Raw genomic sequence first — 22,534 nt, 5'->3', positions numbered from 1 at the left:
GCATAACCCAATGCTTAGTCATGGGTATAAAATCCCCGGCATTAGTATGCACAGCAGACCCTGCAGATCAGTGGGTCTCAGACAGCCCCATCTTATCTTAGCCGGTCATGCATAACAACGGGATTGACTTCTGACCGGCCCCACACTGAAAGTTGAACGCCCGTGGGGCGTAACCTTATGTAACACTAGCGTATACAAATGCGCCCGCACGCAACCTCTAGCTTAAATTAACGACATTTTGTAAATCAATACGCTGACCTGCGAAAGTAAAGTATATAAGCAGTAGAGGACCACACCACAATCTGTTCTCCAAAAACACTACAATTACGCACAAACCTATCAGCTTGGATTCGTGGTGCTACAAAGACGAAAAGTGTCTACTCCCTAGCGTTTCCGGCAAAGACACAGTGAAGCTTTGGGTGAAATCATTGTTCCATGAGAGTGCGAGAGGTACGAGAGAGCTGCTAGTGCCAGTGCCTCTGAAGTATGTAGAGCTCCCTTCCGGGCTCAAGGGGGTGGCAGTACTTGAAGCGTGATTGCGTTACTGAAGGTTCTGGGCATTAAACTCCGTGTGCAGTACCAGTTGAGGCGCGATTTTACGTGTGAAGCAACGAAACAGCAAAAACGCAGACAAAACGAACGCAAAGATGCAGCAAAAGAGTGGTTGTATTGGCTATCTAGGTGCGCGCAGCGAAACAACGCGAAATGATGCTTTGCGTGGGCGGCCCGCGCGCCAAGCACGTGACCAAAGCCTACATGAATGCCTCTATAACAACACATTCTAGTCAAACCAACATGCCCATATCCTTCGCAAGATAAGCCGACCTGTCATTTTCGGCCAGCAGTATAGCGCTTACTCATTCCTAGTATATCCCCCACAGCACCGGCTCACTCTTTACATTACCATTGCAATCCATGTTTCCTTTTGCGCCGATCAGCCCATCCCTAGCAAACTTGTCGATAGCATCGTTGATAATATCAATGACATCCTGCCCGCCGACCTTAAAATTGACATTTCCGTTGGTTTTAGTAGCCTCAACGCCAAAGTGACAGGATGCGTGACTGGCAATCTCGCGCTGGTTATGGCCGACAACCTGGGTCGTCCAGCTAGTGGATGCATCGCCCTCAATGTTCTTGATGATCTGGCGGCAGTCTTCTACCTTTGGTGATGCATCGCTAGTTTGGTCCACAAAGGTTGACTCACCGCACTCATCTTTACCAGGCGGGATATCGCAGGGCCAGTTCGGGCTTGAGTCTTTGTCGGCCGTGTCCCAGGATTGAAAGGCGCGGGCGGGGCTACAAACAGGAATCCGCATGAAGCCGGGCGTTGTAACATCCACGTCTATCAGATCAGACATGGTGCCGTGATTCGTGGGATCTGCTATGCTAGCGCCGTTCTCCCTCCCGTTAGCTATCCAGGTCCGGACAGAGCCCTTGACCAGCTCGTTGGTCGTGATGCCGTAGTAGCTGTTGTCGCCAGAGATGTATTCGATTCCTTTGGGAGCAGAGAATTTGCTGTCTTTGCAGACTGTTTGACAAGGGCCGGAATCGTTGATAATCTTGCAAGTACAGTCGGTCGCATCGCCGTCCGGATAGACGAGGTAGTATTGCCGATTGTCAACGCAAACACCGGCGGCGTCTATCGTATCATTGTCCAAGTACTCGCTGATGTCCGGGTCTTCGTTGCAAGATTGACCTGAGTCGATGATGAAAGTGTAAGACCCAGCCTGGCGCCATAATGCGGGCAGAGAAAAGCCGACGATGCACTTGTTAATGTTGGCAAGCAGCTCATTCTCGGTATTTCCAGATTTAGGGGGGTCAGTATCCCTCTTACCCTGGATGAGCTTGCCATCTGATATGATTTCCCAGAGGGTATTAATGCTCGTTTCGTTTCCACTGAACAGGTCATCCAGCGCCAGTGATGTGATATTAGACCAGCCCCACACCACTTGCCCCAGAAAGGCAGAAAACTCGTCTTGTCCCTCTGGCGTCCACTTGGGATCACTAGCCGGAGGTAGTACGTCCTTGGCAGTAGTCGTACCTTGTCCAAGGAGGGTCATAGTGGTGTCCTTTGCGTTGTCCAGGGCGCTGCCAGAAAACCAATCGTGGTTCTTCAGTATTGTGTTGAACAGCGGCCCGGCAGTGCCCAGGGCGCCGAGCGTAAGCATGTCAATAAGGATATTGAGCCAGGTCTTGTCTTCTTCTGGTGGGATAGGCGCAAATTTGTTTTCCATATCGTCCAGTGCTGTACCGACAAGACTAAGAGAGTGGAATAAACCATCATGATATTCCCAGTACATTTGGTGAATTTCTGACATTGAACTCAGGATAAGAAATGCAGCCGGGCCGGAGGTTTTACCGTTTGCGCCGTCTTCGCAGCCAACTGAACTGCAGCTCTCTTTGGAAATCTCACCGCAATCCTCATAATCGAAGCGGGTTGTACTTTCAACAGATCGCATGAAGGTGAGACCGCGTGGCTTATCGGTTTCATTCCAAATTCGGATAATATCTTTCCATGCAGTATCGGTGTCCATGTTCTTCCACCGCTCAGAAGGTGTGAAGTCGAATAGATTTGCAACATTATCGTCAGTGCAATCATACGAGGTCCAGTTTCCCGTACGCGTTTGGTCCGTCTTAGGGTCTTCCCCTGCTTTGGCGAGCTGGATGAAGTTGGCCCAGCTTGTCGCCGGCTTGGGAACATCATGATAGGTTTGCAGGTCGCTGGCCCAGTCAGAGGTCCCTCCCAAGCCCCAGGCACTATAGAGAGTGGCACGGGTCTTTTTCGTAGCGGCGCTCATGTAACCGACCCATTCATCGTTATCATAAATAAGAATGTCGCTATTGCTGCTTGTGTCGACATAGCTTTTGACGACCCGAGATGAATCCTTCATGATATCGTCAATCTCCGCACCGGCAAGGTACCCTGCCGTGTTAGTACATTCACCCTTCTTCGCGTCAGAGTTCAAGCGGTCGCCAGTGTAAAGACAATCGGGCCCCCAGCAATTTGGGTCTGCCATCTTGAAGGATCGGCCATAGCTCGTAACACCGACAATGACCTTTGCGCCAGGGACACCTGCCTTGGTAATCATTGCCAAGGATTGTTTTGTTTCAGTCAAGTTAACCTGGCTACGCAGACAATTTCCCGTATCACACCCTTCCTGTGAATTGCTGTTATGCGCATCCCACTGGCCGTGAAGATCGTAGGTCATATAGACAATGTAGTCGACGATCCTAGCCATGTCCTCTATAGGGAACTGCTTCAAGTACCAGTAGGATGCAGGTGCAGCAATGGAAACAGACTTTCCTGGCAAGAGATTTTTGAGAACGACAAGAAACGCAAGGTAATTGGGACCATCTTCGGCTGTGCCAGGGTCACTTTCAGGGAGGTCAGGTGCTCCTGGATATTCCCAGTCAATGTCGACACCGTCAAGGTCATTATCCTTGATGAAGTTGGCGATGTTTGTTGCCATGGTTAGCCTATTAGCGGGTTTGACACCGTTGCGGAAGATCTTGTATGTTTTAGGCATGGTCGAGAAGTCCCACCCACCAATGGAAAGGATTCTCTTGACCCCAGAGACTTTTTTGAACTCGCCAAATTGGTAGGTAGATAGTACATCCCCTGTCTCGACCTCCCACGATTCGGTCAGCGTTCCGAAGCCGAAATGGAGGTGCGTGTACTGCGAGGTATCAATCTGCGAGGCATCCTGGAAGAGACATTTTCTGCTGAGGCAGTAGCCTTCATAGTAGGCAATTTTGACATTTCCAGACCCAGAACCCTTAACAACATCCATTCCACAATTGGATATACATCCATACGTCCCTGGCTCAGCCGTACCTGGGGCCCCAGTGTTGGTATCGACGCAGAAGTCTGCGGTAATGCCGCATTGGCCCCAGATATTACAGCATGCGTTGAGCGGGCAAGGATTGAGATCGGCAATATTTGAGCCATTCGTAGGTGGGTTTGTGCCTGGCTTCTGGGGACCACATTGGGCATTGGAGATTTCCGCAGGGAATGGTGGAGTCCCTTTACTCAGACACATAACAGTATCCTTGAATAGCAGCTCACAACCGTTCCAGCCCCAGGTGTCCTTGTTGAACTCCTCGAGATCATCAATCTCAAGGCTATACTCGGCAGCCAGGCTGTCGCAATTGTCATCGGCTTGAACTTGATATGCCTTGCATGAGCCATCTTCGTTGGGCTGAGGGCGAAGATCAGGAAGATTTCCACTGGAGCAGCAAACATGCTGCTTAGGCTTTAACGTGGAGCAGAAATCATCACCGGGGTTGTACTTCGTGAAGTCAGCGCCCGAAATGCCACATTTCACTGCCAGGTCGGCACAGCTGTTCCCGGCATCAACTTGTACAGTTGTACACTCGCCATCGCCTCTTGCAACGAGGTTCCAAGTCAGATTGCGCGCCAAGTGAATGGAAGAGGCGGCAGTAGTGCGGTTGCCACTTAGAAGAGGCGTAGTGAACTTTGCAGAGCCGGCAAGCTTGACGGATCCGGGGAACGATAAGCACGTCGCATTAGCCCAAGACTTGATTGCAATTTGGATGGGAGCAAAAGTTCCGTTGCTGGTCGCCATAATACCGAATACATGTGTGCTATCGTAGCCTTGCTCGCAGAGCTGCATAGCTAAGCTAGGGGTGGTGATGTCAAGTTTGTCAAGATTGTCCTGGAAGAGCCTGAGCGCAGACTCGCTGAGCCCTTGCTTCAGCAGGCCCTGGCCAACATACAATCCAATTGTAGCTTGGCCAGACTGGCCGTATATGATAAATGGCCTATCGGTCTTGCCATGCTCTCCATCAGCATAGTGGCGCATCTGCCTAACAATTGACCGCAGCCCAGCACCCGCCAGACCGAAACCCTCATGCCACCAGCCCAGTTCGAACTCAACATCAACGGACTCGCTAGAAGTGACAACTGCGGTACTCGCTGGGAACGTGGCAAAGTCCGGCCCGTATGAAGAGCAGGCTTGAATGCGGTGGGTTTTCTCCCAATCATCGACATCGTCAAACAGAGAGAAGTCATAGAATATCGTCTCCTTGCACTTCCGGATCTGCCTGAAGCCAGAGTACACCGACCAGTTCCCGGTATTGGGCCCAGCATTGCGGCAGCGCTCCGGACAGACGGAAGCACCGCTCTTGTAGCTCTGGCTGGCCAATTGATGGAAGCCAGGGCTTGCGGTAGCTGAAGGTGGCCATATGGTCAGCACGAAGCCTGCTGCCACGCCGAGCCAAGTGAGGGCCACCATGGAAAAGGGATAGAGATAAATTAAACCTGAATGAACGAATGGATTGAAAGGAAGAGCAAAGAGATTTTTCAAGAAAAAGAACGTGTCACAATGGGAACGGAATTATAGGAAAGACTGCATGGACTGTGCTGGAAGTAAAGAGCGTGATTAAGGTAGCAGCGGAAGAATAGGAAGGAACACGACACCAACACTGGGGGAAAATATTACCATTTATATACGAAAAAGTAACCAGGATTCCGACGTCAAACACATGCAATTCTTTTATTATTAGCGGCTCCGAAAGCGGACTTTACGATAATTTCCGACCGGGCATTGCATGCGACGCTCCACGGGTCTGTCCATCTCGCGCCAGTTGCACTTGTATAAGCGGGAGTAAGCTAGACATACCAAGGTCACTAACTGAGTTAGTATCTAGCTTTCAATTAATTATGAGTGGTGGCCTTTTGCGAATTGCGACCTTACTAGTTGTCCTTGGCGTAATCTCTCTTTCAGCTGGCAAGTCGAATGTGTTGGGAGTAGGGCGGCGCATTAACGGACGGCAGTAGAGTAGTATATTCCCCACAATTGTGGAAGGAGAACTTCCTAATCTGCGATTAGCGCAGGGTAAGGCAATACCTAGGTAGACTGGAGAGACATCTATCTAATGGCGTTGAGGCACAGGGAAAAGGGAGGCTAGACTACATATTTCTGGGATGCAGTCAAGGGCGCAAAAAAGACACCTTTAATCAGAGAAAGAGGAGAACGGGTTTGTATGCATCCGAGGTGGTAAGGAATTCGTTCCGTGTCTCGCCACAGTGAAAGCTCCAACATTGTTGTGTATGGAGAAAAGAAGGCCCAGTAGTGATTCCACCCCTGGATTGGACTTGGCAGGGAAAGAAAGGCCAAATATTCCCCTCCCTCTACCGTCAGCCATCCCATGTGCTGTAAGTTGTGGGTCCGTAGCTGACCATGAACCTTCGAGGTTGCACTGAATTTGTGAGGCGTTTTCCGGAGTGCCGAAGTGGAAAGATCGATTTGCACCGGCCTCCGTGATATCAACCCACGCTATGGTTAGGCAGTGGGGTCAGAAGCCAAGAAGAATGTAATTTGCACGTAGTAAAATGTGGCGGAGACCAAGACATTAGTACAAGCTAGCTAACCAATCTTTCTGGCTCCGATTTATCCTAATGCACATACTACTTAACAGTGCGAAATTGGGCTCAGAATGATCACTGTGATTTATGCAGGTTGGTTATTGAACATCGTGTAAAGTCGATACCCTCCATCTTCAATTATATTTGGGTAGAGACGGTATGGTTCAACAAAGTCATGTAATTTTCATCAAAGATATGCTGATGACTACCTATATCATGGTGCCTTTGAAGGGTGATAGGCGCAAGAACGAGGAAAGATAAAGCACGTCGGCCCGTGCTATACATCAACAAGTGTCTATCTACAAGACGGCAAAGCCCAAAGCCCCAACTACCGTCAAAATTCCACATACACCGAGTACAGCCAATTGGGTAGCCCCATTCTCCTCTTTAGGACAGTTATCAGGGGGAACTGGAAGATAGCAGAAGCGCTGCTGCTGAGCGGCCGCCATGCTCTCGGCGGTATCCTTGTCTATCGCAATGCGACAGGGATCCGGGATAGATGTCGTGGGGCTGGCAGTTGTGTTTGTTGTAACAACACACGTGTCGCGGTGTGCGGTGTTTTCATCTGAGGGTGAATCCATGACTTTGTCTGTCACATTGATGGCGACGGCGTTCTGGCTCCCAGGGCAGGTGCCATTGGCAGTTGCTGCCACAAGGTCCACTTCTTTAAGGCTAGAGTTGTCGATGTAGAAGCCCATAGTCCAGGTGTATTCATGGTCATTGATCCCATGCTGAGGAAGATAATGGCTCAGTCCCTCGACATCGCAGCTTTCCCAGCGTATCTGGCATTGGAGCAGCCAATTATTGGATGTGTTAAAGCTATTGTGGAAGTAGTCGTAGGCAAAGTAAGGGTCTGTGCTGCCCGACCAATTTGTCCATGAGAAATCATGGACGACAGATAATTTGCCAAAATCCAGCCCGTTATTGCGTTTGTAAATGCGGCAGGACATGCGGAGATTGAGAAGCTCTGCCCTTTCCGTGTTCTGCACAGCGAAGACGAACGGAAACCACTCGGCTGGTGAGTATGAGGTCTCACTGCGAGGGAATACCAAGTCAACTTCGACTGCAGGCGAGGTAGTAATCAAGGCTCCGAGTACTATGAGCCATTTTGGTCGGAGAAAAGGCATGGCTGAGGGATTTGACGGGCCGAGCCAAAAGCGGACGTTGAGAGACTGGAATAGCGAAGCTAGAACTGAGAGAGACACGTTGACCTTGCTCAATAGTATCGTCCAGCTCCTAGGGACTTCCGGTGACTAGTATCAATGAGGCAGGGAAAATTGAGAATATTTGTAAAATACGCGTGTCGGGAGAGGGAGTGGAATAGGGGTCCTTGGCAGGTAATCCCCCGACCCCTGGCGCCCGAGACTGAGTGTAGGTCTGGAAAGCGCACGAGCGATTCCTCCGCCTGAACTAACAGGAGATAGCGCAGGTCCGTTCTTGGATTTGGGTCAGGTCATCGCCTCCGTCAAGGTGACATGGCGCGCCAAGACGATCTAAAGAAACATCGGAGCGGAGCGAGGAACCATTCAAGCCTCTGTTTTCTGGGCCAAGCCTTGGCGCTGCGGGCAACGTTACATTCGTTTCCCAAAAAGTGCGCCAAATGGTCCCTGGCTACTCTTTTGCACGGGTCTAGCCTTATAAGGTAGTCGTAGCCAATGTGGACAAGGCGCTAAAGGGAAGCCATGATCCCAGCCTTGCCGGCAGCTTCCGCCCCTTCCTTACCGCATTGGGAAGGTCGCTATTGCTAATCTCGCTTACATTGGTGCTTGGTTAGTTCATTATGAATTTTCGCCTCCTGCCTCACGATTAGATCGATTGGACAACTGATCCCTTGCCAAGGAGCGGTTACTACGCTAACCCAGCATACACACAACATGTACCCTACATGCTTTTGATCGAGGTCATCCCCATATTAAATTCTGATCATGTGCACTATGGTCTCAACCATTGACTGAGCCGTTATCAACCGGGTATCTTGGTTCAATGCCTAGTGCCGTAGGCGTCGTTCCCTCCAGTCCATTCAGCGCAGGAACCATCATTTGACGCTCCACCATCACAGTTGGTTGTCAATTTAGTCATGTAGTCTGCGGTCTACAGCGCGAGTAAAGGGGTACAGATGATAACTCTCAGTCTAACAATCCCGGTCTTCGGCTCCCTGATTGACAATGAAAAATGACACATCCGACGTTGGGGAACAGGTCGACTGGAATCAAGCCAATGCCAGTGGAATGGATAGTTGTGTCCAGGTGAGTACATAAGCCAGTGTATATACCCTTCAAATGTTGCTGATCGTTGCCTCATTCTCTTCAACTACCCTCTATAGGGAGCTCATATCGCCCTAATACTAGCCCCAAAGACGCCGTATTCATACCAAGAGAAATGCAACTCAAGTACCTCACTATCGCCGGACTTGCTCCAGGCGTGGCCTGTGCGCCGTCCAAACGTACAACTGAGTGCTCCTTTACGACGGATGCTAGCAAAGGTGATACCTGCGATAGCTTGGCTGATGCTTGGGGACTCTCTGTTGAGGGCCTTCAGCATCTGAACCCTAGTATCACCTGCCCAGATCTTGATACGACCAAGTCCTACTGTGTCATTGGAACCGTCAGTGACGATGCACCAAGCACCATGTCGACGACAACGATTTCTTCAACTACGACGGCTAAGTCCTCAGTCCTAACTCCCACCACCATCGCAACCACCACCGCAGCTGTGCCTACCAACTCACCTGCTATGCCAGGCATTGTCGATAACTGCGATGGGTTCTACAAGGTCTCTTTTGGAGATCATTGTGACACTATCGCCGAGACATATGGTATTACCACGGCTCAGCTGTTGAGTTGGAACAGTGAGATTAATGATAGTAAGAATGCCCTACCCGCCCACTTTTTCAATTGACGACGGGGAGGACTGTAATATTTTGTTACTGACATGCAACTCATGCAATTAGGCTGTTCAAACCTCTGGTTAGACTACTACATCTGTATACACGCCCCGGGATCTACCGCAACTACTCCTGAAACGCCCGAGCCGACCGAAGACCCGGGTTCCAGTCCGACTCCCCAAATGCCCGGCATTGTTGAAAACTGCGACGAGTACTATAAGGTCGCATCTGGCGACAATTGTGAAACCATCTCTAAATCTTATGACATTTCCACGGCCCAGTTCAAGAGCTGGAATACCAAGGTCAACGATGGTACTCATGCCTCCCTATTCTCCCTCTACGCTTACATTGCAGTAATCTAAAATATTTTGTCTTAAACCCCAGACTGCTCGAATCTTTGGCTTGACTACTACGTCTGCGTACACATCCCCGGCACAACCACCACAACGACAGCAGCCCCAGACCCCACGAACGACCCCTCAAGCCCGACGCCTCAGCTGCCGGGCATAGTCGAGAACTGCAATTCCTTTCATCTGATCAAGGATGGAGAGAACTGTTGGTCCATCTCTAATGAAGTGGGAATCACACTTGCGCAACTGCGTGAGTGGAACACGGAGCTTAATCCAGCATGCGATAATTTGTGGTTGGGATACTATGTCTGCATTGGTGTTTGATTACGCCCTGGAGTCCACATTTGAAAAAAGGTTTGTGTAACCATACGTTTGATTGCTCTTAGTATAGTGTAGGGTTTAGATGAGTTAACCAAACAATTGACTGCCTCCTCCGCACAATTAAAACAAAACCGGAAACACAATCGCAGATCTCAGGGCTGCCCCATCTGTAGACCCGCCACGGGCCGAGCCGCTTCCCTGAATCCAAGCCGTGGCTGAACGTGGAAAATCAGGGTCCTTCCGAATTTGGCTTAATACTATTCCACGTCGTATCTATGTTCATATTCCTCCACGCCTTGAGGGGCCTTAAGCCAACAAAATCGTAAAGAGTTCGGAATAGAGAACTGGGCAGCGCATTCTCTAGATAGATAACGAGTGGCATTTGACAATTCTATCGGTTTTCGCTCATGTTCGACGCTGGAACTGTGATTATTCCAGGTGTGTAATAGTAGTTTCACTTAGCTGAGTACTTTAGGTCGCTCTTCTAGGTTGTGTAGATTGAATGAGGGGTCATCTATGATCTGATATTGTAGTATCCACTTTTCAAACATCGATGTTTACGGAGAGCATGGACAGCTTGGTAGTTTATTGGGCCGATACAAGGTCTTACATTTTCTCTCGGTTGCCATAAGGCTTCAACTCTCTGGAGTCTTGCGAGCTAACATCAAATAAAGTGCCAGCTTCACAGGATGACTGAGGAAGCCAACACCAACCACTTTGTCCGTTTCGGCGTCGCACCAATGTCCAGTGAGGCTTGTTGTCGGACGGAGAACGGTGGCGTGGCAAGGCTCTTCGCAGTCTCCTGAAAGCTGTTGGGAATAAAAGGGAAATGTGTACGAATAAAAATATATCCTGCCTTGAGCACAATGACAATGTCTGTCTGGCTAAATGCATGAATTCTATGTGGCAGATGAGACTCAGTATTGAGGTATATAATGGCAATTTATTTCTGGATAACAGTAATTTATCTTAGTAATATGAATATGAACTGCCGTCCACACTTGAGATTTAGATAGTAATAACTTGTACATAGAGCCATTGCATCCTGCGTAAACTTGGAGAACTTGGCTAGTATCACTGGCTATTATAGCGACGCTGAGGGATTCCTTCGCCTAATATTATGACAGGCATCCCGTGCAAAAGGAAGGCAACGTTTAAACCGGTCAGACTGAGGTCTGTAGACGCCAGTCGCTTTCAATGCAGCGATGCTAAATCAAATCTTCCTTGGGGGCTGGTTCTCCTTCTTAATAGGCTGATGGGACAATGGAATGTCGCCGGACTTCGGGGTTCGCTTAGTCTTCGAGTACTCCTTCCGCCAGATGTTGAATGCTGTCACGTACGGATTCTCCTCATCGATCGGATAGGATGTGGCTGAGTTGGTATATCCAAGGCCCGCAAGATCCACTAAATAAAGCCTGTCTGCCCGAGCATCGTAATGAAGGTAGCTTAGGTGTTGCTCAGTCAGTTTGTAGTCATTTTGGCGCATGAGCCTGCGAGATAGTCAGTATGCGTTAGTTCAGGATGGAGAACGCCCTTTCTTTTCTGTAGCATGATGCGAATTTAGCTTACTCCAATAAATGCGCTAGTTGCTTTCTGATACTCCTGCGCTGGGTATCGGTAAGCTCCTCTAGGATATCATCAACGTTCTTCCCAAGAGGAAACTCCATAACGATGAACTCAAGGTACCCTCCAGGAAAAGGCATCCAATGAGGTTGTTCGTGGGTCTCGTGATTATGATACTTCGGCCCATATCCGTGTGTAGACAGAAGGTCTATAGCCTCCACTTCATGGCAGTAGTGCTGTTCAGCAACCTTCAAGGTCTTGTCCAGATCTTCTATGTCACAGTCTCCCGGGTCAAGTTGATAGCGTATTTTGAGCAGGTACTGCTTTTTGTCCTGTCGCTTGGCTATTGCTAAAACCTTGCGCTCACCAACTTCCGCATCGTCATCCTCGGTCAGCTGCCTCACCACTTTGAAATCTTCCCCCTCGATATCGAAAATTCGGTCTCTGAAACTGAAACTCCACATGATTGAACCACTGCATGATACGGTACTTGTTTCAAGAGAAAGGTAAGCATTTATGCCCTAGGCACATGGAGGTGTGGGACGGGGGTGTGGGATTGAAGGATGGAAGTTGGAGACGGGGGAGCGACGGGGTGGAAACTCTTCGGTGTTCGTATGTGTGTCACCACCCGCCTTCATTCACTATGACACTCTACCAAGGTCATTATAGGTACGTCACTATCCATAGGTTGCTTCATATTTACCATTACTTATTTCGATTCGTATGATGTCAGCTGACATTTTGAGAATTCTTTCATTACGTGACTGTAACCTATACGCCCAATCAGGCTGGCCATTGTTGTCCAACTTGACTCATTTCGCGCTCTGCCGGCCTTCATGCAACGCATATATACTTCCCGACAAGCCATGATACTAACTATGTTGCCAGGAAATAAAAAAAAAAAATCAAAAAAAGAAATCAAAAAAAGAAAAAAAATAAAAAGCCATATTCATCCACCCATTGCAATCACTAGAAGAGGCATGGATTATGCTATGGATTTAATGAACAGTGAAATGGCCGATTTTGTCATTGACTACCCACGCGGAAAAAGTGCGGTTCTGCAAGGCATCCTGAATGCCATTCCTCCCGACAGAAGCCCTTTCTTCGCACTAGACACAGTCAATGAGATATCCAGTGTCCAGGAGATTGAGGTCTTGAACCAGATATGGGGAGCACTGTCGGTCGTTACGCACGAGCCAGTCGTCCCAGTTATAATTCAGGTACGGCTCTTTGCATGGAGAACAACCAAACTTGCCTGAACATATGTGAAATTGAGAGTTACCACTACTAAGGCTCTGCCATAGAATCGTTTCTCGGAGCATGATCTTCTTCAAACAGGTTTCATTGATATTATATGGTGCATCTTCAGTTATTACTCCTTAGGGGATGCAAAACGACCTGTTACTGCTACCTCTGAAAATATGATATATGGCCTGTCCTTTTGATGAGCATGGTATTATCTTAATCAGTTAATTAGATTATAGCTAGATAATACGGATTAGAGTGTATTGCTTATTATCCCCAGTCTGCCTAGGGTCAAATAATTGGATGAAGGTCGGCCTCTTACTGATCTTGTCGTTGCTATGCAACTGGTTGGTAAATTTGATGGTTACTATCAAAAGTTAGGGTATGTAAATTCTGAGAAATCTGAAAATTGTTTCTGGCTAAGGTGCATGCTTATCTAACTCCAAGTATTTTTTCTTTCTTATACTAGATTATTTTCTGAAAGCAGAAATGATCAACTAAATTAATGAATTTCTGAATTTAATGCAGGTAATCTAAAGATTAGCTCACAATGCAAAATCTTGAATTCAGGAAAGGTATTTTGAGGGATCAGCTTTTGCTGATTTCTGTCATTCCGAGGTTCTATGACATTGAAGTTAGGAGGACCTCCCTCTCAGATTAGGTGGGCTTCTCGATCCTCGGATCACGGTCTGCCTTCGAGTAGTCTGGTTATGCCGTTAGAACAATTTCGAGGCACAAACAAGGTATTACCCACTAAACGTTTGCCATATCTGGCAGGGTAGTAGCTTCTTTCTTTATCAGCGACCGCGATGACAAGAGCCAGTAGGCATTCCCGGAGCGATAGGGCACTAGATGTTGAGACAGAACTGGCACTTATTGGCTGAGACACGGCAAAGTGGGTGTCATCGACCCTTTTCAAGAACCAAGTATACTCATAGACCGTGTAGATGCCATACCTGCAGTGATGATCATCCATGTATCGAGAGAGCTGGCCTATTCATTCAAGAACCTGGGTCAGAATACTGACTTAATCTACCCACTTAGAATAATGGAGACTCACCAAACTTTCGAGCTGTGAAACTCTTCCAAGTTTCTTCCTTGCCTGGCTCAAACGCCCAGTGCGTCTTCACCTCGCACAAGGCTCGGATCGTGTGGCGCTCGTCCTCAACGAAGACGATGTCTGGAACCAGAGTTCCCTTCTTCCCCCCTTTCTTGACCACCTCATCTTCGCTCTCATCACGACCGTGCTTCTTTTTCTTATCACCCTTCCGGCGATTAACCCCCCACTTTGAGTCACCAAAGAACATACCCAAGTTCAGGTGATTCATGGCTTCACCCACGGGGTGCAGGGCGCTATGGATGAAACGACCCTGCACCCGTAGCCCATTTGCCACACCAAAGGTCTCGTTTGGTACAGCGGGCATAAAGGGATAATGGTTCCCCCAGTAGGGATTAGACAGAACCTTTACCTCTTAGGTGTAGTTCTCCCAATCCAGGAGTTGGTCTCTGTGGAGTCTGAATTGTGAGCCGCCGGGTTTCAACATGCGGTACTTCTCTCCGTTGCGTAGGTGAGGTACAGGCGCCCGAATTCGCTCAAGATGGCCGCGTGGCAGCATGTTATTGTTCATCGTGTCGTTCTTCCTCGACTGAGGAAATCTCCGTTTTGGTTCTGAGTTCTAGAGACTTAGCTTACGGAAGCACGAGGCGCAGTAGCTATTGGAACAAAAGAAATGATCAAAGGTCTGCAAGAAGAAGAATCCTTTGCCCGTGCTTTTATATAGACAGTGCTATTCACATCTAACTATTCATTCTAATGGATAGCGTCATTGATTGAAAACGTATTCACTTCATCTCCATGTATTTTCATTGAATATATATCTCTTTCCATCATCTTCATTAGAGCACGGCTATCTTCTCAATTCAATATTGAAGGCCTGGTTGATACATGATGACAAACATTGCGATGGACTATGCCAACCACCCATGGCTTTCCCGTTACTATAAATAAATTCCCTCAGTTCGAAGTGCCGCCTAGAAGCTGTAAGTTTCACTGCCATCGGGCCGCGATACAGATGACTTACCGGACTTTTTCTGTAGTCACCTTATTCATCTTCGGGCGGCACTTATCTATTTCTCTGTACATAATTAGGATTCTGTCGATATTGTCGCAGCCCTCTACAGATAAGGATTGCAGCTCGTTCAGTAAGTCGTTCAACCCAAAGTATGGTATACCTAGAGTGTTTTGAAAGAGCTTGGCAAGACAATTTCCATGCTTCACGTCGTTGTACTTCCGTCTTAGAGGGATTTTGCATTCCATGGATTGGGGCGCTTCCCACAAGCAATTGTCTGAGGACTCCCAATACGGCCCTCCTTCATCATCCATGTTTGGTACGTGAATGAGGTTTTGAGAAGCGAAAGCAGTCCTAAGTAGACAATCAACATATCGAAAACCCCTCGAATGCACTTATACTATACCGAAGAATTGAACGATAAGAGTCTGGTGTTGAGGACTCACTGTACTGAGCCTGGATGCGTGCATACAGATCGTAGACACACTCGATCTCATCGGGTGTTGTATGGTTACCATCACTAGATTCCTTGATAGACTGTAGAGCTCGCAGGTAGGCTTCCAACTCAGATTTTGGATAGCCGAAACCCAATGCTTTAGCCATATCGTTCAGTTCAGGAAGCCAGGAACTATCAGTTTTAAGCCATGGGAAATCATCTTCATCCCGAAGAAACTTTCTGAGGTATGAAATCTCAGGAACCGGGATATATGTCTCGCCCAGAGAATAGCTTGATCCACTCTCACAGACAACCTTAAGTTTCAACAACTCATCAATCAGTTTGCGTTTTGCCAGGAGAAGCAGAATCGAATTTCCAGTTCTTGACCAAGAACCCTACAAATTTCTCAGGATGATGCTCGGCTATGAAGGTACACTCTGGGCTCAACCGGTTGGAATCTGTAATTGGAATGGTGTTGCGGACTTGCAGTGACTCTGACAACCACGTCATCCATGTCCGGCGTTCCCCAATTGGCTTTATAGGGAGGGGTCCCATATAGCGACTATGTAGGATGTAAACGCCCGGCCTTGAACTCTTCCCGGTCCCGTAATGTTTCGTCGGCGTGAGTAGTTGCTCGGCACTGTACAAGTCCTTTCCAGGAAAGTAAAAGGTATGTGAATCCGGCTCCCGGTATCTGTTCTGCTGGTCTATGAGATCCATGTCGCTGTAGAAATGCGCAGAATCAATTCGGCGGTCAAGATGGGCCGTAAGGTAGAGAAATTCCAGCTGTGCTCGAGACTCGTCGAGGTCAACCGTTTTGTTGTAACTGGTACGGATAACAGCGTCTCGAACCCGAGATACCTTCGGATTCTTAACACCAAGTTGACTGAACAGTCTTTCTCGGTCGGGGTTCTTCTCAGCTCGCGGGTCTACCAAAGGCATGTTCACTTCGGGGATGAGATAACCGTTACAGTGAGAATGGTAGATGCGATGGGTCTTTATGGAGGTTGAAGATCTCCATTCGCCGTTAGTCAGGGGAATAATAGCAAGCGCAAACACCGATTTGGGCCTTTCCTGGTAGGCTGACATCAGGACCCTAGCCACACGCGAATGCCAATCATCATCAACACTGAATGATCCTATCAGTGAGTCGTCGCGGCTAAGATCCTGGCGAACCCTTTCCAGGAACCCATAATTGCTCAAATAAACAAGGCCGTACCCCATCAACAATTTCAAGTCTCTTGGACGATACTTAGGGGAGAGATACTGTTCGGGCTTCAAGTCTGGCAACAGAGGATCTCCATTGCTATCGAGCATACTAGAAGGTAGTCTTCGCGTACGTATGATAGGGTGCAGTGCGCTATGAGTTCTTGTCCAAAGAACATCAGACATATTTTGGTGAGCATGGATATGGGCACTCAGTTCTTGCGAAAATGATCCACTGGAGAGCTCATCGCGTCTTGGGAGGTATCTCATCCATTGATACCGTAAGGTTGGGTGTTGGCAAAATTCCTGCACTGCTGTAGCAAGCACCAGGCCTACATAACTGAGTAAAGTGGTATTCCGGGTTGAGGACAGAGGTATGTCCTGTCTGCTGGCGTCGGTATAAAAATCTGCATGGATCAAAAACTGGAGCAAATTAGTGATGCCCGTGGATGTTAGCCGGAGTGTCTCACTGGAAGCCCCATTTTTCGTATCGGGAGAAAAGCATAAAGTAGCTGTTCTTCAATGATCGGAATAGAGGTTGCAGTCAATGGAAATGCGAGAATGACGTCGGACTGTGTAGAAGCCTCTGGGCACTTTCTGTTCTCGCTTACGGGAAGTTTGTCGAACGTGATTTTGGTAATATGCTAGTGTCGAGTATCCACATGAATATGACCGTTCTCCCTTTTTTCATCCACGAGTTTACCCCGAGACTTGGACAGGTATTCCAGTGAATAGAGCGTAGTACACACTTCCTTGCTTTCGTCATCATAAAAGGCAACGTAGATTCTTTCAATGTTTTTCCTAAACAGAAGAAAGGTCGCCTGAAGCTCTTGGAACTGCTGGCGGATCGTCTTGCGTTGTTTGGCAAGAATTTCCTCTGGACCTGTCTCGTGCAAGAACAGCGTAATTCGAGTTATGTCATTTGCCACCTCCTCTTCTCTTTCTTGCCAGATGGGTGAGATCATACCCATTCCCGAGTCGCCAATCCTATGCTGTAAATAGAATGAAAGCTCTCCCGACTGGATGAGAACTTTCCACGCGACCATGAATACCGACTTAAAGCCAATGTCTTTGTCTCCAATATATCCTTGGACACTAGTTTTTGAACTCTTTCCGATATTGCAGATCGCGATCAGGTCCTCTGTCGTGAAGCCATCCTCATTACACTCGAGAACAATTTGTCGCGGGTAGACGCGAAATGAAACGTAGGGTGCTTCCGAACGGGATTTGGCCTTAGAGTAACTGTTATCATCGGCATTCTGCAACAGCTCGAACACAAACCGAGCACTGCTCTTATAGACATCTTTTGCTAGTCTTTGACGCCAGTCACATCAGCAATTTCCTTCCGTTATGAGAGTCACGGGGGTCAGGATTCAAAGTACATACGTCAACACAGAAGACCCTAGCATCTCGTCTTTCTTCAGCATTGCTTCCTCGACCTCTCGACGAGTATCCTGGTCCATCCGTCCCAGTATTTCCTCACTCAGATAACCACGGCCTTTAGCAACGCTTCTAACGAGCTCACGGGCGCTTTCGCGGGATTCCATTGTTCACAACGCCTGGTATGATGGGTTATGTTGGAACCGTTAAGCTTTGCATTCGGCAATCACAGTCAAAAGAACACAGTTTCGGCTGAGGAGGGTCTATTACTTGGCTCAGTGCTGGGGGAGGGGGGTTGATTCCCAGATCTGGGACTAGAGGGCACCTTTGTACCTTGACACGAACTACCAACCAGTCTGCCGCCATAAATCGACCGACTGCTCTTAACCCCGCTCCCAAAGATTTAGTAGTTCCTTCACCCCTGACACGGGCCACCTATCAGCTTTGCACATTTCTCCACATCTATCTTGATCGTCCTCGAGCCAACAGCTCATTGGGTAATCCACGTGATTGTACTGGCATTAGTTTAGTGACCGATAATAAGTCAATCCCAAAGTACCAAGACTAACGGGCCGTTCAAGTTAATCTCTACGAACTTTGAGATACAATACAAAATATTCCGCTTACCTCCGGTCTCCCGAATCGGGTAAATCGCGATGCTGAGCTACCACCTTCCTCATGGCTGGAGGCCCCCCTTCCTCGTCTCCGCCGTTCGACTGCAGGCACTGTGGCCATCATAATAGTTCAAGTTTCAGCTTCCAGCGCCTTATAGCGATGTGGGGATTTCCTGTCATCGGCGAGTCCCTCGCCGATATCGGCCTTTCTAGTCATTATGGTCGAAGTCGGGACACCCCTCCAACATATTCTAGAGGGCATCAGCTTCCCAATGGGACTGGTGTAAAGATTCCTGACTTCTTCACCTAACCTCCTGGTGGTTCGTGCATACAGCGGCACGGCAGTTGTCGCAGGCACGCCATGGGAGCAAGGTTACCTCCGCAAAAGTGGTGCGCAACCCGTTTTTTGAGGTGGAATGTTCGCCATGATACGCAGCCCGTCCGGTAAAAGCATTCCATGACCCCAGCTTGATATTCGAATATCACACTCCCGCATGAAGCAGGCATATGGCCATCTGTGTCACTCTAAGCGGCAGCGTGACAGAAGCTGCACCGTAATATCTCAACGTGCCCTGCTTGAAATAGAGCATGCTTTGGCAAACCATTCTATGAAAAGCAACTGTTTGCTGATGACAATCCTCAATTCCAGATACGTTGAGGCAGATACGTATTGCGTCCGTGAAAAGCGCTGGATTTGATGCCAACAGGTGTGCTATCTGACTGAAGCACACTGCACGAAAGGCCCACAAATGCGTCATTGCTGTGGCGACTGGGAGGCTGTAGAACCACAGAGACCCCGCTACCGCGCTACTAGACCTTGGCAAGGATGGGCATGACGTTATTGGCCAACACAGAGGGCCATTTATCGTAGCTTGCAGAGACCGTTCCCACTTGTCAAGCTCCTGCAGAGTATTTATCAACTCCGCAAGGACTCCTTCACACAGGGGTCCCCTCTCGTTGAGGGGGAGGGAATCTGTAGTCTGGACTTTTCGTAAGATAGATGGTAAGATAGAACCGTGACTCAATAGCGTTTGCAATGGCGATGGCTCATGAAATGCGAAAGGTATTGTCTGCCACTCGACCGAAGAAAGGAACGTGTCTTGGCGGGAGATGCACGCCTCCAGTATCTACTTGTATATTAGTCTTGATGGATAGAATACCAGTTTGGGAAGGATGTGGCATGCGTACAACTAGGGGCCGGAACCCGATAAAGAGCTGGTGCGCGATCGGTCTAGTAAATGACTCTGGTCCACACATTTCCATCATCCGGCCAATCCCTCTGATATGAGCAATCCAGCCCTCACGGGATGTAGGTACTAACCACTTGCAGGTGTTAATAGCCAATCTTTTACTCTGGTTGAATAAAATGAAAGTTTTGCCTACCTCGGCTAGACATAAGCACATAATAGCAGCAGCGGATTCATTGCAGCCACCGTCATCTTCAGCGATTTTATTACTCAAAGCATGGACAGCTTTCGTGTATGACTCGGCGCGATAGAGGTCCCATTGACTGCGCCTACGGTCTCTATTTCCTTTGGCTATAATTGAGTAACCTAAAGTGCGGAGCGACACTGACAAAAGGGTTGTACTTCTGCTTGTGTCCAGAAGCAGAGGGACGGTCTCCAACCAGGGGCTACACAGGGTTGAGAAGTGCTGTTTGGGGCGGCCATATCGCTCCTGGCTGTTATAGTCGGGAGTAAAATACTCCGTCACTAAAGCGAAGAACTCTTCATCTGTCGACCATCGAAAAGCCGAAAGATTTAGTATGAGACACCCGGTAGACGACCCGGAGAGTGATAGCGACGCCTCACGTGATATAGGGTTTTCCAGTGGCCCAGAAGAGATGATCTGTTGCCCAGAAGTCTTGGGTGGAAGGAAAGTCACCTCTTCATATCCTGGGCAGTCTCTCTTGGTTGCTATGCATTGAGAACAGGAAGGACGTTTTCCGTCGCACTAAGGATTACACATTAGAGAATCCTTGTCGCAGGATATTTGAGTTGAGTAATACAAGAGATTTGACCGCGTCGGCGTCGGCGACTCACCGAATATTTCCTTTGCCGACAGTTCTGACATACTGAGCGGCTCTTTACTTTCATTTTGCACCTACTGCAGTACGGCGGAAGGCGGAGGAACTAGCATGGCGGGAGTGACACAACTAAGCAGAGAAGCCGAGACGCGGGTCATGTGGTTGTGAGGCGGTTGAGATTTGGCGAGTCCCCAGGATTAGCAAGTCTTGGCACCGAATGCTTCTTCTTATGGTTAGCGTGGAGTGTGGGTCTGTGGATCTCGGCAGCTCAGTCGGAAGAATCGCCTGCCCTTCTCTCCATTATCATTCGACAACATGGCCCATTTCCGCTCAAAAGAATTCGAAAGAAGTTAATTTTGAATTGAGATGATGGGAATGATGACCAAGGATACATCAGGAGCCATCTTGCTCGCAGATATCAGAGCGGCAGTTCTGGTTTAGTTGTAAACCAAAGATATATAAGTTGCGGGATGTCCTCGTTTAAACCCCTCACCAATCCCTAACTTTATCAATTACTATTTTCTTTATCACCTCGTCCATCCATCCCACTGTTCATTTCTGCTACTAGCAACTGTCAAAATGAAGGAAGCACTTGTATTTCGCAAGAATGGGCCCATGGAGGTTAAGATTCACTCCGTGCCTATTCCCAAACCCGGACCGGACGAGATTTTGATCAAAGTCGTCGTTAGCGGCACAAACCCCAAGGACTGGAAATTCCCTGACTGGATGGATGCATTTGATGGGAAAAACACAGGCGACGATATCGCTGGCTATGTACACGAGGTTGGCCAAAACGTCTCCGAGTTCAGAGTCGGAGACCGTGTGGCTGCCTTCCACGATTATATGACGCCGCATGGGAGCTTCGCAGAATACGCCATTGGGAATGTGCACGCTACTTTTCACATCCCGCCACATATTTCATTCGAAGAAGCAGCCACGGTGCCCTTGGCTGCATTGACCGCCTCGATCGCACTGTTTGCACGCCTGGGCCTACCTGAACCATGGCTCGGAAACAAATCTTGGGCCACCAAGCCTGCAGGAGGAGTTCTTGTCTATGGTGCTGCGACAGCTGTCGGATCATTTGCGATCAGACTGTTACAGAAAGCAGACATCCATCCTATCATCGGCGTCGCTGGAAAGGGTATGGATTATGCTCGGAGTTTAATGAACAGTGAAAAGGGTGATGTCGTCATTGACTACCGGGACGGCGAATCTGCGATCGTACGGGGAATACAGGATGCCATCCCCGCTGGTGAAAGTCTCCAATATGCATTAGACGCGGTCAGCGAAGCATCGAGCTTCCAGGTGGTCGAGAAGGTTCTGGACCAGACATCGGGCGCAGTGTCACTCGTTACGCCGGAGGCACCTAAACATTTATTCAGCACGATACGGGTTGAATTCAGCAACGTTGGAAGTAGCCACGGGGATGACAAGGATTTCGCTTATGTGTGGTCGCGAATGATTAGCAGGGGCCTCAGTGAGGGTTGGCTCAAGCCTCATCCCCATGAAGTAACCCCGGGTGGTCTGGAGGGTGTAGAAACCGCTCTGAATAACTTGAAGGCTGGGAAGGCTAGTGCTGTGAAGTATGTTTTGAGGGTTACAGAAGAGTGAAGGAAGGTGAAACGCCAGTCGGACGTTAACTATAATTTCAAATCTGAAACCATTATAACTTATCTCTGTCCCAAAAATGACTACCATGACTGTAAATGTTACAAGAAGACCCAAAACGGCTTGCGATATTCAGAATTACTTCAACCGACAAGTCCATCATCGAACGAGGCATCTCTGCAGTCTATATCCACGAAACTTCGAAACAGTAAAAGCGCAAAGAAAATAAGCATTATATTCAGAAAATTATGGTTTGCTCCAAAGATGATATAATATTGAATAAGCAGCCTTTTGGGCACCCCAGAGAAATGCTCTATTATAATTTAACTCCCCTTGCGCGTACGTCTAAGGTCGCATGCACAGTAATAGCCGGGAAGAGAAATTTAAATTATGATAGGGAGCTCCATTGTATTGTTTTGGGCAATCATAATTAGCCATTCGATG

At 48.4% G+C, this 22,534-nt stretch overlaps 9 protein-coding genes across 9 annotated transcripts; 2 read left to right on the top strand and 7 right to left on the bottom strand.

Annotated features, from left to right (window-relative positions):
* Positions 1-652: 652 nt before the first annotated feature.
* Positions 653-5,379, bottom strand: BO79DRAFT_208466 (chitinase). The gene has a single exon (XM_025682407.1). It carries the CDS (start codon positions 5,253-5,255, stop codon positions 864-866), a length of 4,392 nt encoding a protein of 1,463 aa, XP_025541067.1. The 5' UTR covers positions 5,256-5,379; the 3' UTR covers positions 653-863.
* A 1,197-nt stretch (positions 5,380-6,576) lies between these two features.
* BO79DRAFT_208465 (uncharacterized protein) lies at positions 6,577-7,653 on the bottom strand. Its single transcript, XM_025682406.1, has one exon. The coding sequence runs from the start codon at positions 7,513-7,515 to the stop codon at positions 6,688-6,690; it is 828 nt and encodes a 275-aa protein (XP_025541066.1). The 5' UTR covers positions 7,516-7,653; the 3' UTR covers positions 6,577-6,687.
* Positions 7,654-8,767: 1,114 nt separating this feature from the next.
* On the top strand, positions 8,768-9,946 carry BO79DRAFT_244589 (LysM domain-containing protein; the record flags this gene model as incomplete). Its single annotated transcript, XM_025685390.1, has 3 exons — positions 8,768-9,251; positions 9,339-9,584; positions 9,657-9,946. 3 exons carry the CDS (start codon positions 8,768-8,770, stop codon positions 9,944-9,946), a joined length of 1,020 nt encoding a protein of 339 aa, XP_025541065.1.
* A 1,210-nt stretch (positions 9,947-11,156) lies between these two features.
* Positions 11,157-11,970, bottom strand: BO79DRAFT_144723 (uncharacterized protein; the record flags this gene model as incomplete). Its single annotated transcript, XM_025678393.1, has 2 exons — positions 11,157-11,433; positions 11,513-11,970. The coding sequence occupies 2 exons, from the start codon at positions 11,968-11,970 to the stop codon at positions 11,157-11,159; spliced, it is 735 nt and encodes a 244-aa protein (XP_025541064.1).
* A 1,283-nt stretch (positions 11,971-13,253) lies between these two features.
* On the bottom strand, positions 13,254-14,379 carry BO79DRAFT_227159 (uncharacterized protein; the record flags this gene model as incomplete). Its single annotated transcript, XM_025683861.1, has 4 exons — positions 13,254-13,349; positions 13,506-13,744; positions 13,812-14,220; positions 14,329-14,379. 4 exons carry the CDS (start codon positions 14,377-14,379, stop codon positions 13,254-13,256), a joined length of 795 nt encoding a protein of 264 aa, XP_025541063.1.
* Positions 14,380-15,046: 667 nt separating this feature from the next.
* BO79DRAFT_253642 (uncharacterized protein) lies at positions 15,047-15,423 on the bottom strand (the record flags this gene model as incomplete). The annotated part of the gene is made up of 2 exons (XM_025686005.1): positions 15,047-15,174; positions 15,267-15,423. The coding sequence occupies 2 exons, from the start codon at positions 15,421-15,423 to the stop codon at positions 15,047-15,049; spliced, it is 285 nt and encodes a 94-aa protein (XP_025541062.1).
* A 166-nt stretch (positions 15,424-15,589) lies between these two features.
* Positions 15,590-18,040, bottom strand: BO79DRAFT_262875 (uncharacterized protein; the record flags this gene model as incomplete). The annotated part of the gene is made up of 4 exons (XM_025686616.1): positions 17,849-18,040; positions 17,212-17,776; positions 16,933-17,106; positions 15,590-16,885 (listed from the first exon to the last, which is right to left on the bottom strand). The coding sequence occupies exons 1-4, from the start codon at positions 18,007-18,009 to the stop codon at positions 15,590-15,592; spliced, it is 2,196 nt and encodes a 731-aa protein (XP_025541061.1). The 5' UTR covers positions 18,010-18,040.
* An 838-nt stretch (positions 18,041-18,878) lies between these two features.
* BO79DRAFT_262873 (uncharacterized protein) lies at positions 18,879-20,529 on the bottom strand (the record flags this gene model as incomplete). Its single annotated transcript, XM_025686615.1, has 4 exons — positions 18,879-19,583; positions 19,645-19,779; positions 19,840-20,342; positions 20,499-20,529. 4 exons carry the CDS (start codon positions 20,527-20,529, stop codon positions 18,939-18,941), a joined length of 1,314 nt encoding a protein of 437 aa, XP_025541060.1. The 3' UTR covers positions 18,879-18,938.
* Positions 20,530-21,012: 483 nt separating this feature from the next.
* BO79DRAFT_244588 (zinc-binding alcohol dehydrogenase family protein) lies at positions 21,013-22,302 on the top strand (the record flags this gene model as incomplete). Its single annotated transcript, XM_025685389.1, has 2 exons — positions 21,013-22,065; positions 22,227-22,302. The coding sequence occupies exons 1-2, from the start codon at positions 21,062-21,064 to the stop codon at positions 22,300-22,302; spliced, it is 1,080 nt and encodes a 359-aa protein (XP_025541059.1). The 5' UTR covers positions 21,013-21,061.
* Positions 22,303-22,534: the final 232 nt, after the last annotated feature.

Source organism: Aspergillus costaricaensis (genome assembly GCF_003184835.1).
Source record: "Aspergillus costaricaensis CBS 115574 unplaced genomic scaffold BO79scaffold_11, whole genome shotgun sequence".
In the NCBI taxonomy this organism is placed as follows: Eukaryota; Fungi; Ascomycota; class Eurotiomycetes; order Eurotiales; family Aspergillaceae; genus Aspergillus; species Aspergillus costaricensis.
This window is presented reverse-complemented; position numbering and strand designations above follow the sequence as displayed.

Coding starts and splice junctions, on each gene's coding strand:
- BO79DRAFT_208466 (XM_025682407.1), bottom strand. CDS start 5,255: ATGGTGGCCCTCACTTGGCTCGGCGTGGCAGCAGGCTTCGTGCTGACC.
- BO79DRAFT_208465 (XM_025682406.1), bottom strand. CDS start 7,515: ATGCCTTTTCTCCGACCAAAATGGCTCATAGTACTCGGAGCCTTGATT.